The 12710-nt window shown below is 46.3% G+C and overlaps 2 protein-coding genes across 6 annotated transcripts in view; one reads left to right on the forward strand and one right to left on the reverse strand.

The window, feature by feature from the left end:
• Positions 1-1940, forward strand: part of RIC3 (RIC3 acetylcholine receptor chaperone) — a 48684-nt gene extending 46744 nt beyond the window's left edge. The window contains exon 8 of the mRNA XM_074997706.1: positions 156-1940. The gene's annotated coding sequence lies outside the window, so the exon portion shown is untranslated. The remainder of the gene's footprint in view (positions 1-155) is intronic.
• A 156-nt stretch (positions 1941-2096) lies between these two features.
• TUB (TUB bipartite transcription factor) overlaps positions 2097-12710 on the reverse strand; it is a 109127-nt gene continuing 98513 nt past the window's right edge. For 4 of the 5 annotated variants that reach the window (XM_074997704.1, XM_074997701.1, XM_074997702.1 and 1 more), the window contains 3 exons: positions 5559-5657; positions 5057-5228; positions 2097-2243 (listed from right to left, as the gene is read on the reverse strand). In XM_074997704.1, coding sequence (XP_074853805.1) covers positions 2110-2243; positions 5057-5228; positions 5559-5657 — 405 coding nt within the window. In that variant the 3' untranslated portion in view covers positions 2097-2109. The remainder of the gene's footprint in view (positions 2244-5056; positions 5229-5558; positions 5658-12710) is intronic. The other variant, XM_074997705.1, reaches the window with a different exon arrangement.

Below are 12710 nucleotides of genomic sequence, written 5' to 3' on the forward strand. Positions count from 1 at the left end.
TACTGGAAAGGGGCAGAGAGTGAGTCAGGTGTGGTGAAGAACTAGTCAGCTGACAGAGAGGAGATCACACCTATTTGCTGGGGGTCTTGTAGCAAAGCGGTAATTAATGAAAAACACAACTCATGGTTGATTGCCATTTTTATCATTCATTGTAGGAACTCACTGCTCATTATTCTCAGATCAGGAGATCGTTCTGGTTTTATACTGCAGGAAGAAAATACTTCTTTTGTGAAAAGGCTGAAGATAAAGGACATTCTCTGCCATTGTTCAGAACATATTGGATAGATTGGGTCAGAAGTGAACAGACCATCCCCCAGTCAAAGCCACCAGGCTTCTCTCCATTGACTTCAATGGGACTTGCAATGGGTTTATTCCCTTGAAAAGAGTCTTTCACATAAAGCTGTAAATCAAGCAACAACAATCCAACTGCAAGCACATTTGTCCACTGAAATTTCTTTGTCTCTACTTACAGAGTAGACCATATTTCTCTTATTAGTTGAAATTGTACAGTTCAAATGGCACAACCGGTCCTGTCCCCTACAGTCACTCAGGGACCAGAAGCCATGAGACAAACAGATCTGATTTCATTTTCTCATATAATCTTTGGTTATGTAATGAAGATATCTTCTTAAGAATAAAAAAGGGGATTTTAATAAACCATTTAAAATGTTACTCCCATATTTTATGCTCTTCTGATAAATTGTTATGCGTCAATTTGGGTAATATTACTGTGTGGAAAAATAGAAACCAGCCTCAGGATCTCTATTATTTTTCAACAGGGTTTTTTATGCATTGCTCACAGTTAAAGTCTTTCATTGATGACTTCTGAGATGTTTACAATGCAAGAAAGATGAGTGGTGATCTTGTATTTTGAATTATTTCTTTATACTCCCAGACCTCTCAGAAAAGATGAAACAAAAGAAAATGTGACGTTAAGCTATTTGTGTGTCTTGAATGAACCTAATTTCCCTGTAGGGTATGCTATAATTGCCTAGAAAAATTTAGCTCAGTAGCTGGTACTTTTCATTATAATGTAAAATAGATTTCAATAGATATTATGTACTTTTACAAAGAGGAAATAAATATGAAAACTGTTTGATACTGTAGAGTTGACAAAACTCAATAACAAAAATTCAAGTCACAAAAGGCCAGACTAATTTAACATACTATCTCTACTATTTTGCTCAGCCATTCACACAACTGGCTTAAAATAATGATGCAGTTCTGTGAGGAGATCCTCATCCAAATATTTATATCACTTGACACAATACATGTATTGGAATTGCTAGTGTGACCTATAAGGATACAGTCTCCAAGACCCAGCACACAGAACTGCTTGTATTCAGGTCCCCCACCTCCTGCCTTCTAGAATTACAATAGGTTTTAATTTGAAATAGAACTTAAAAGCAAATAGATGTTAAAACATAAAAAAAGACACCTTAGAATTCAAGTGACTTGTGCAACATTATTTTGTGCTTCCTACTTCTCCTTTTAACTCCTACTGCAAATAAAATTCACCCTGCACCTCCACATAAATAATAGCAACAAATCGAGTTCAGTCCAACGTAGCCCTTCCACCCTCAGACTTGGTTTCATATTACACGAGATCCTTGTATGTTCAAAAAGTGCATCTTCTGGGGTGATCTTTTCTTCCATGTTAAGTGAAAGTTCGAAGTATTCAACACAATCTTGAGGTATTACAGCCTCTGGATACTTCTTAACATAAAAACAGACTTTCTTTGAGATACTCAGCTTTCATGGATTTAGAAAAGACACACTGCTAGGAATGGTGTGTACCTTGAGACAAGGTACGTGCATCATGCCCTGTCTCCATAACATAGCTAAGAATATCAGACAGGACTTTTATTTACAGAAATTTGATGCCACTTCCAGAAAAATGTATAACAGATAAAACAATATTTCCTGTATGTCCTGAATGTTTAAGAAATTCCCATTGTTTCCCCCCCAGCAATATGAGGGTTCTTCCAAAAATGAATTTTACCTGCCCTGTTTTGTATGAACCATAAATGATATCAGTGAGTATTTGGAATCATGTTGTTTTCCCATGTGGCATACTGCACAGCTGTGTGGAGATTCTGCCGCTCCTGTTTACTCACAAGCCAATTTGCTGTCAAAACTGGAAAGAGCAATAGCAAAGGCTTGTAACGCACACATTGGGTAGTTGTAGTCCATGGTGAATACATCCTCAGCTACACGGCCAAACTGCATCACTATATAGTCAGCTGTAATAGAAGTCATAGAAGAAACAAAGTGTTATTTTTACTACAGCCTTATTGAATAAGCGTACATTCAAAAGCAACCCACTGCTCCAAAACCCCCATGACTGATTGATTGAATGCTGTAACTCATACCAGCAGTCATGACTTCAGTGAGACTATTCACGTGAGGAAAATTTGAATGAGGATAGATTGCAGGAATAAAGGCCTTATGTGTGTTTTCTTTCAAATTTTTAGCTCAGTAACCAAAGGGTTTTTTCAAAAAGGCAGGCTGTTAGTCCCTATCATTCATAAGCATGGAATTCACTTCTGTGTGGAATGGCTGCACAAGACCCTCTGCACAGGGGAGAATTTCATTCATACCAGACATGATCTAATTCTACTCTCACTGACTTCAACCAGTGGGGCACACCGGCTTTTTAGGCCCCTGGGCAATGTGGGAGAGGGGTCAGCTTCATGCCCTGGAAGGGGCCGGAACTGAAATGGAAGGGGTGGGCCTAGGACTAGACACACCCCCAGACACTCTTCAGTACCCAGAGCATCTCATGCCTTCTAGGCAACCCTGAGTGCTGCTCAGAGCATACTACACAAGACTAGTGGTGATTTAAACAGCCTGGGGTTTTGGTCACTGCTGCTGCAAGAGCAGTGGTGGCAGCTGGGAGCTCTGTGCTCTTTTGAATCACCAGACCCAGGGGCACCTCCCCACTTGACACACCCCTCCCAGTCAACAGGCCTGACTACAAGAGAAGCAAGATGAGGCAGCCAAGCAAAAAAGATTGGGAGAAGGAACGTGAGAGAGAGTAAGGAGGATGTAACTGTGCTGCCCTTCTGCTACTGCAGTGGTTCTCAACCTTTTTTTTTTTTTTTTTTTTTTTTTTTTTTTTAAATAAAGTACCCCTTTTTCTGAAACCAAAAAGAAAAATTGTAAGTACAACCAATACCTACAATTTTCAAGCATGAAAATTTTTTTATACCATTGCAATACATTTGTTTAAGCAACTTAATTGTACTGGCTGGTTGGAAGACATTGCCTCTAGGCAAGAAACTTGCCATTGTACTTACGATTGTGCAAAAAGGATAAATAAAAAAAATTACACAAACATAAAACAAGTCCAATTTTTATTCATACATATATATTTTTTATGCAAACACCAATAATAGTGATCAATGAAATTGCAAGAAAAATTATAATTAATTTAATGCAAAATTTGAGCTTGTTTGGATGAAATCAAATGGTCAGCCCTGTGTTCAAACTACTGAGGGGCCACAATTAAATCAATGTTTCTGATAGCATTTCCTGTGTAGTACCCTCTTTCAAACCTGCAGTTTTATTCTTTGTTTTCACAAGGAATTCTCCATTTTAAACCCTTTCAGTTGTAATTATAAATACTAAACTAAAATTGTACAAGTAGAAATTTTATTACCTACTTCAGATAACAAGCACAATAGTCCAGAGCCAGGCACCCCCAGCTCCCCACTTTAACTCAATCCCTCTCCCCTCTTCCAGAGTCAGGCAGTCCCAGAACTCCCCACCCCACTCGTTAACACAATCCCCTCTCCTCTAGAGCCAGGCACCCCCCTCCCTCCACTGTAACTCATTGCTGGCGACTCACCAGAGCCACCACTGCCATCGCCACCATCGAGGCTGCCACACGCTTCTCCCTCCAAACACTGGGGCAGGACGTATAAGTAGAGTGGTGCATAGCACTCTTGAGCCTTTTATTGCTCAAAGAGCCGCATACAGCTCAGAGCGTCTACCCCCCCAGACTCTTCTCAGAGACCCCTAACCGTGCGCGTGCCAGGCATTGAGAAACACTGTGCTACTGTGAATGGAGACACTTGAAACTCTGCAAAGGTAGATGTGTGGTGTGCATCTCAGTGTCACTCCTGGCCTAAATCAACAGGCAGTGACAGCACTGTGGTGACGGCTGTAACTGTTTCGCTTTAGAAGCCCTGCCAGATACTTGCTCAAATGTTTCAAGCACCATATAGTTCTCAGAGACTGGTACTGCCAGGTCCCACGCATGATCTTCACAATATTGATCTTACCACACCTTCAACTCCCCTCACTCTCCTAGACAAGACACAGGTCGGCTGCATCTGCATCCTCCTCGTGTCATTCAAACCTATGAAAAGTGAGTGCCTAATGGAGCACATTTTGCTCCCTGCCCCCGCGTATGCTGCAGCCCCTACACTCCACACTGAGGATACAAAGGGGACAGAAAAGAGCCACAAATGGTTGTGGTACAATTTCCCAAGCAAAGGACTAATGCAGGCTCCTATGTATAAGACTGTATTGAGGCAGCACCCGGAATAGCACCATGCTGAGTGCTACAGTATATCCTGAGCTGCTGCCTGGTCCATATGCAAGGCCGATAGACCCACGTCGTCAGCAGGAGGGAATTGACCTGCGACCTCAGGGGCTAAAGCCCTGTGCTCTACCACACATGAGCTAAAAGCCATCTGTCTCTCAGTCAAGTCTGTAGAGCAGAGACTTCACTCTCCCTACTACGTGATCTCAGGGCTGTCGGGGTTACACACAGATAGTCCCAAGGAGGCTGCTGTAAATTAGCACAGCCTGCAGTGCTGCTTTAGTTTACACAGGGGCTCTACTCAGCCTCCATAGCAGCCTGGAATCCAGAGGAGAGGAAGGTGGCATAAAGCAACTTTTATCCCTACACCGTATTTCAGTGAGCACAGCAGTCTGTCCCAGTCAGTATAAAACGTGATCTGAACACGTGTCAGGATAGAACCAGTGTCCGAGTATGTACAAAACAAGCATTGGTTTTGATCAGTTCAGCTAGGTGATCTATACTTACGATCATTATCGTGAATAATTTGGAAGTTTTTCACGGAGGCCTGTGTGACTCGACCGTGGAAATTTAAAACATAGGACTGGGTGTCATCATTCCAGACCGGAGTTTTGTTATGCAGCTCAATGATGCTCTCTATGTTTTTGTTTTGCCACCTTGCAAGAAGTGTTTCATGCTCCTGAATACATCACACATAAAAACTTCAGGTTACTACTCTGAGGGAAAAGAGGCTTAACAACTTCTGCTGTCTCTCTCTAATTGTCACCATTAATTCCTATGTCACAATACAAATAAACTGGCTCCTCTCTCTCCCTGTTTCATTTTTTTTTTTTTTTACTTTAAACAGAAAGGCACTGGTAAAAACAACCATCACAGACGAGTGCTAGGTGCTGCACAAACACAGACCGACGCTCCAGCCTCCAGTCTTTCAGGAGCAGAAACATAACCGATCTGAATAAAAGAGGGCATCTTGAATTCATTTTAATTGTTGAGAGACATTGTGACTTACATTACGTGGTCGGATAGAAACTCTTTCATGGTCCATATTCATTCCTGGAATGACCACACTCATTTTGCGAGGTCCTTTAAATCCCAAGACATTTGTTTCCTGTAATTTTTTTTAAGAAAAGTATTTAATTCTGATTATTTTAATTATGGAATTTAACTTCTTTACCATACAGGATAAAGCTGTGTCATCACCCGAGTATTAGTTCACACAAAAACTATCTGAAGCACTTGCATTCATCAACACTGACAAACTCTGTCTTAGAAGTTCTGAAAATAAGAAAAATGGAATTAAAATAGTCTTCCACAAAGCCTCCCGTGACAAAGTATCTAGGACAGGCTGCCAGCTACATTAATGCAGGCAAAAATCAATCACTACAAAACAGATATGAAATAACCAGAATGCCTGGGAATCAGTAGTTATTACAATAAATTGCAGTTACAACCACTAAATGTTCACACACATTTTAAGGGACAGAAAGAAAGGGAGAGAGAAAAACAGACCTTAGCTTCCTTCCATTTCACAGCCAGTACAAAAGCAAAAGAAGAGGAGCTGCCAAAGTCAGCATCTGTTAGTATGGCTTGATTTCTAAAGTCTTCAGCTATGTTAGGCTTGGAGATGAGAATGGAAAAACAAACACACATGGCATCACGAAGGCAGATTTACTTAGTTTCAGAGACAGCACCAGTAGAGAGAAAAAAAAGTGGTACAGAGGCATGTCCATGAAAATATTGCATTTTGTATTAAATGCAACTTTGCTCTCCACCTAATCAGGTTTTAATGGTACCCACCACTGTCAGATCTGAATGTCTCTCAAAAGATAAGTGCCAAATTCAAAACAGACCAGTATTCTGATGCCTCTTTTCAGTTCCTACTTATCCTCAGGTATTTAGGGCTATGATCCTCCCCACTCCTCCTTTCTTCATGGGGTAAGAAACTGTAAAGGCGGGATTCTCCAATCACTCCATGGTGGCTTATCTCTGTGCCCACCAAAATCACTGCAAGCTTTACCAAAAGTTACCAGCTACCCAAGCGAGACATCAGTAGATATCAAGAGTCTTGTCTACACTAGAACAGGTGCAGCTTAAGTAGTGGGTATTTTCAAGTGACCCAGGATTGTATATGCCTCATTTTTAGGCACACAACTGGAAAACACCTGGAAAGGGCTTGATTTTTCATGAAGTGCTGAGCATGGTCCACCTGCAAACCAGACCCTTTTATGACACCTCAAGTTGGGCACCCAAAAATTAAGGCATCACACATGCATAGTCACTTTTGAAAATCCAGGCCTAAAATTCCCATATGTAGATGAAGCCCTTAGCATACTCCAAATCTCAGAAATCACTCCAGTTATTTCACAAACATTCCAGGGAGCTTATCCATACCATTTTACCAGCCCTGCAAAGGATTTTCAGCCTTGCTGGATAATTCCCACTGGGCACAGAATACACAACTGGACTTCTGTGTCTCCAGGACAGTAACTGAAAGTTTTCTGCCAATTTTACAAAATATAAAAGTCTATGACAAAGTACAAAGAGGTTATCATTTCAGCTGGGAATTTCTATTTGATGCCTGTAAAATAGCAAGACCCAAAAGAATACATATGTCAACAGCATCTGCAAGCTATAGAGTGCTTAGATAATATAGGAAAAGCCAACTTTTGTGAAGTGACTCATGCCTATGCTGACCCTGCACTAGCTATTGAAAATATTGGTTTTCCATTCAGTGTCTTGAGAAATTCTTTTCAAGAGGCTGTTGTTTTACATGCCAGCTGTTGAGACACCAATGTGACTGGAGACTGTGAAAGCTGCAGTTAAAAAACAAAGGCTTGTAGCCCATACTCACAAGAATACATTAACCCCCTGAAACTTCAGTAACGTACTCTTCCGACTTTCTAGTAAAAACTAAAATGAATGCTTTTGCTAAAGGAAAAGGGAACTGAAGGAAGAAAAGTACTGATTTCACACTGCAAATTATACCGTTGATGAGTAAATCACGATAAGGCTTTCTGAAAGCATCTATCAATGGATGTCATCATTTTGCCAACATCAAACTGCAACATTAAAATTCAGTTCTGCATAAACATGGAATACAGAAATAAACCAAGGCAGGAAGCAAAATGAACTTAAATTAAGCTCAAAATTTCCCAAAATATCATTCAAATAAAGCCAATTTTCCGTATCTCCACTTTTGCACCCAATATTTTTGTTATAAATATATTTTTATTTCCAAGCTATGGCTAGCACTATTTGGGAGAATGGACAAAAATCTGATCAGACCCCAGTGTAACTTTATTTACTGTAAAACAGTCCTGATTCACACAGGTGCAAAGGAGCTCAAAAATAGGATCTGTGAACCAGATCCTCTGTGCCTGTAAATGGAGTAGCTACATTCACTTTATTGGAGCTACAGTGAGTTAAATCAGTTGACAAACTGCTCCAGCATGTTTAAGTGATGGATCTGCTGTCATTTACCGGATCATTGGGCTGTTCCTGGGGATCATATAATGGTGATGTATGGGTTTTTTTTTTATAAACACCATGTAGAACTTTTCCATACTCAGGCTTCTGAACCACAGTGCACATTTAGATTATTATCTACACACAGCTGCTTCCATTCAAACCACTGTAAAGGAAACACAAAAACTGGATCCATGGTATGTACTGTCTTTCCTTGGTTTCATTCCCTTCCTAGATGCAGTACATGCATGCACCAGTGCCAGTATGAACTGTTGAATCACACACAAGACCAAAATTCTGCTACATCAAAACACACTAAGATATACTATCTACCTTGCTGTGAAAGTGATTTAGAGGCTGCCAACAACCACTGAAGTCAATGGGAATCTTTTCTTTGACAACAGAAACAGATAATTAAAAAAAAATTAAGAGCCTGTCTGTTAATCCTCTGGGTTGAGGTGTCCTTGATTTATTTGCAAACACTTTGTTGCTGTATTCCCCCTTTTAAAACAATTCTTTAAAGACATCCCCTTTCGCCTGGACAGTATGCTATATATTTTTAATAGTCTGTTAATGTGGGAGCCTTCAGGAGTAAGTTAGGGTGGTAACTGTGAGGAGGCTGACTGACTCTTTCACCAAGTATGCTTCCCATTTTAACAGGAATTGATCTAGGTTTTGGCAGATATTTTTCCAAAACCTGGTTATTATCTTAAGGTGACAATTGTGGTGCCATTACCCACAGGTCAGTGGAGGAGGGTTTACCTGAATCATTCCATATGACCCCCATGTACTGTCCTGCAGCTTTGTTAAGGCTACGATGTCTGTATCTATCTCATTTGTGCCAGCATAACCAAAAAAGGCACTCTGTTGCTTGGCAACAGGGGATGACACACATTTTTCTTCCTCTTCCTTGCAAGTTCTTAACACCTCTTTTCAATCAGTTAAGCTACGTCTACACTAGAACACTACATTGAAGTAGCCTATTTCAAAGTAACAACATGGAAATAGGCTACTTTGACATTTATCGTCCACACATACTCCGGGGCTGCTGCTGTCGACATTCAATGACAAAGTAGCGACAGGGAATGTCGAAAGGAGTCGCCCTGGAAGGAAATGCGGCGCGTCCACACAGACAAGCGCTCCCCATCAAAATAAGGGGCCAGTAAAGCCCGCGGACAGGGTCACAGGCTGGACTAGCCGTTCTGGGGCAACAGCAAGCTGCTCCTTTAAAGGGCTCCTCCCAGACACCCCCAGTCTGCACAGCACGAGGTCTGCAGAGCGCTAGCCACACTCTTGCAGATGGACGCACAGCAGCTATGGACACCCAGCAGCAGCAGCACCTGGAAGCCTTCTAGGTAGTCACCCAGGGAGCAAGTGCCCTGCTAGGTGATGCACGGGAGGTCGCCCAGCAGCACCTGGCAGGGGGACCCTCCCAGGGGGCAGATGGGGACGCCCCTGATCAACGGGCTCCCCTGCTCCTCCCCTGCCAAATGCTCCGCCAACTCTGGAGCTACCCCACCACCTCTGAGTGGTGGGAGCAGCTGGTCATGAGGGAGTGTGGGGACGACATGTGGCTGCGGAACTTCCGTATGCGCTGGCAGACCTTCCTGGAGCTCTGCCAGCGGCTCACCCCCCGACTGAGGCACCAGGACACACAGATGCCACGCGGCCTCCCCATTGAGAAGAGGTTTGCAATAGCCATCTGGAAGCTGGCCACTGCAGCTAGCTACCGCTCCATGGGCCACCAGTTTGGAGTGAGACAGGCCACGGTCGGGGCTGTTGTCATGGAGGTAAGGGGGCCTGGGTATGCACCCATTGGGGGTGGGACCATGGAGGAGGCCTGGTGTGGGGCTGGGGAGGGAGGGTTGCCAGAAAGGGAAGGGGCCAGGTGAGGGGCTGGGAAGGGAGGGGTGCTGCGGAGGGTGCCTGGGGCACCCTGCACACCCTCATGGGCACTTGTGTTCCCTCCCCACAGGTGGTGCGTGTGCTCAATGCCAGGCTGCTCCAGAGGGTCATCCAAGTTGGGGACCGCACACCATCCCCCCAACAAGCACACGTCTCAGGTTCTTTGGAAAATAAAACTGGATTATTGAAAACTGGTAAACTGTCATGCGCACAACGAAAACTGGAACCAATATACAAGGGGGACAACTATATACAAATGGGTGGCCAGCGGATGGCTTGGCTGTTGGCCCATCAATCTGGGGTGGGTGTAGAACTGGCGGGTATGGGTCGCAGCCCCCCCTTGTCTGCGGTCCCCAGCATAGCTGGCTGGGGGCCAGGAGGACCAGCAGGTATGGCTGGGATGCCTCCAACAACTGGTCTTCAGCCCTAGTGGGCTCCAGTCCTGGGAGGCTGGCAGGCACTGCGGCAAGTGAGGCAGCAGGCAGCAAAGCAGATGGCGCAGCAGGCGGCACAGCAGGTGGCGAGGCAGGCGGTGCTGCAGGTGGGGCAGTGCGCAAGGCAGGTGGGGCGGTGGGGGGGATATTGGGTGAAGCGGTGGGAGGGCATCAGGGGCTGGGAGCCGGGTGACAGCCTCCCGGAGCGACCTGGCTATGTCCCAGAAGACACCCATGAATTCCTGCCACACCACCCAGTGCCGGGTGGACTCCTCCCAGTCAAAGTGGAGCCTCTCCTCGGCCGCCTCCACCTGCCGCCAGAGAGCTGCCAGGAGCTGTGGGTCCACGGGGGCCATCTCTTGGGCCTGGTGGTGGCGTGCCTGTCCTGCTGGCCTTGGAGATGTCCCCAGGTGCTGGCGGTGCCTGAGGGCTCTTGGAGACCACGGGGGGTGCCTGGCTGCCTGGAGCCTCGGAGGGTGCAGTTGCAGGGAGGGAGAGAGGGAGGGGAAGGCTGTTAGTACTGTGCCCTGGTCTATGTCCCATTCCCCCCATCCCCCCTTGCGTGCTGGGTCTCTGTCCCTGTCGGTGGGTGTGGTGTCCCTGGTGGGTGTCCCCATTGCATGGTCCCCCTGCCCCCAGGGTTAGGGCACAGTGCTGTCCATGGGTGTGGGTGCTGATGGGCACTGATGGCCCTGAACTGTGCTGGATCATGCTGTTGTTGGGTCTGCTGGGGGTGTATGGGGCTCCTAGTCGCATCTGGTGCCCCCACCCCGTGGCCTTGGGGTGTGAGCCCTGTGGGGTATGTACCTGACCATCCACTGCCACGGTCGGGAGAACCCTGGTGGGCAGACGTCCAGCTGGTGCTCCAGGAGGGGAGGTCTATGAGGTGACCCCCCTCCTCGCTGCTGGAACCCTTCTCTCCGCCATCCCGAGGCGTGGCTCCTTGGGTGGACTCCGAGGTGCAGGGCTGGCCTCCGGGCTGGATTCCGGCTCCGAGGCCTGCTGGGACTCCTCAGCTGCGGTGTCCAATGTGGCCTGGGGGGAGGAGGTGCCCCGGGGGCCCAGGATGGCCCTGAGCTTCCTGTAATAGGGGAAAGCGGTGGGGGTGGCCCCAGACCAGCTGCCCAAGTCCTGGGTCCAGGTGTAACCCTGCCGCAACTCCTTCACCTTGCTATGGAAGTGATCCGGAGTGTGGGCAGAGTGACCCTGGGTGGCCAGGCCCTCAGCCAGTTGGGAGAACACTTCCGCGTTCCACCACTCGCTTCATATCACGTGGAGCACCTCCTCCTCACCCCAGAGCCCCAGCAGGTCTCAGAGCTCGGCCTCCGACCAGGAGAGGCCCCGCCGCTTTTTGGCTCCTCGTTTGGCTGCTGGGGGTGCCTGGGTCCCCTCGGGGGGGGGGGAGCCCTGGGGGCACTCTGGGGGCTTGCTGGATGCCATGGTGCTGGTTGGAGGGGTCGGGGTCTGTGGAGGGCATGCAGGGCTGCCAGGTGCATGTTCTGCTGCCTGCACGCTCTCAGCCTCCTGCCATAGGAAATCTGGGTCCATGGTGCTTTAAGGGCTGCCGTGCACAGTGATCATAGAGTCCCACAGGGGCTGGACAGCACGTCTGAACCCCTCAGCTGATTGCCGCCTTGGAGGACCCCGCTATTTCAAAGTAGGGGGATGCGGATCATCTACATACGCCCTACTTCAACGTTGAATATCGAAGTAGGGTGCTATTCCCATCTTTGGATAGAATAGCGATTTCGACATCTCACTGCCTAACTTCAATTTCAACGCTGAAATAGCGCATGGCGCATGTAGATGCGACACATGCTACTTCAACATTGTGCTGGCTACTTCAAAGTAGCCGGCGTGTGTAGATGCAGCCTCAAAGGAGGAAAATGTTATCTGTTTAGAATGTTTGCTGCCCTGTCTGCAGGGTTAGCACTTTTCCAGTGATTTATTGACTACGTTACCTCCTTAAACTGTGCCACTTCCTGCTGTGACCCCTGCTTTTATTCACATATACAGCAGAGTGCACTTAGGATTACCCATCCAGCCTGACACACCCCCTTATACTTCTGCACTTCCAATGCCTTCAGCACCTTTTGGATGCCAGCGGGACTGACCCCTTCAGCTGGCTCCCCCTCAAACTGCATGACAGGTGTTACATCACACCAAAGCTGAGCAAATGAACCCCAGGGTGATGTGCACAGCCAGCCCAGAACTTGGCCTTCTACCCTATCCTCTCCCTGACTCTTCTGCTTTCCTTCTTTCCACATGCTGAGCGAGATATACTAAAAGAACCCTGCTTGCTGTGTCAACTGTTGCAGTCAAAAGTTACCTCAGGTTTGACACTGGGTTCCCTGAGT

Source organism: Carettochelys insculpta, chromosome 6 (assembly GCF_033958435.1).
Source record: "Carettochelys insculpta isolate YL-2023 chromosome 6, ASM3395843v1, whole genome shotgun sequence".
Classification (NCBI taxonomy): domain Eukaryota; kingdom Metazoa; phylum Chordata; order Testudines; family Carettochelyidae; genus Carettochelys; species Carettochelys insculpta.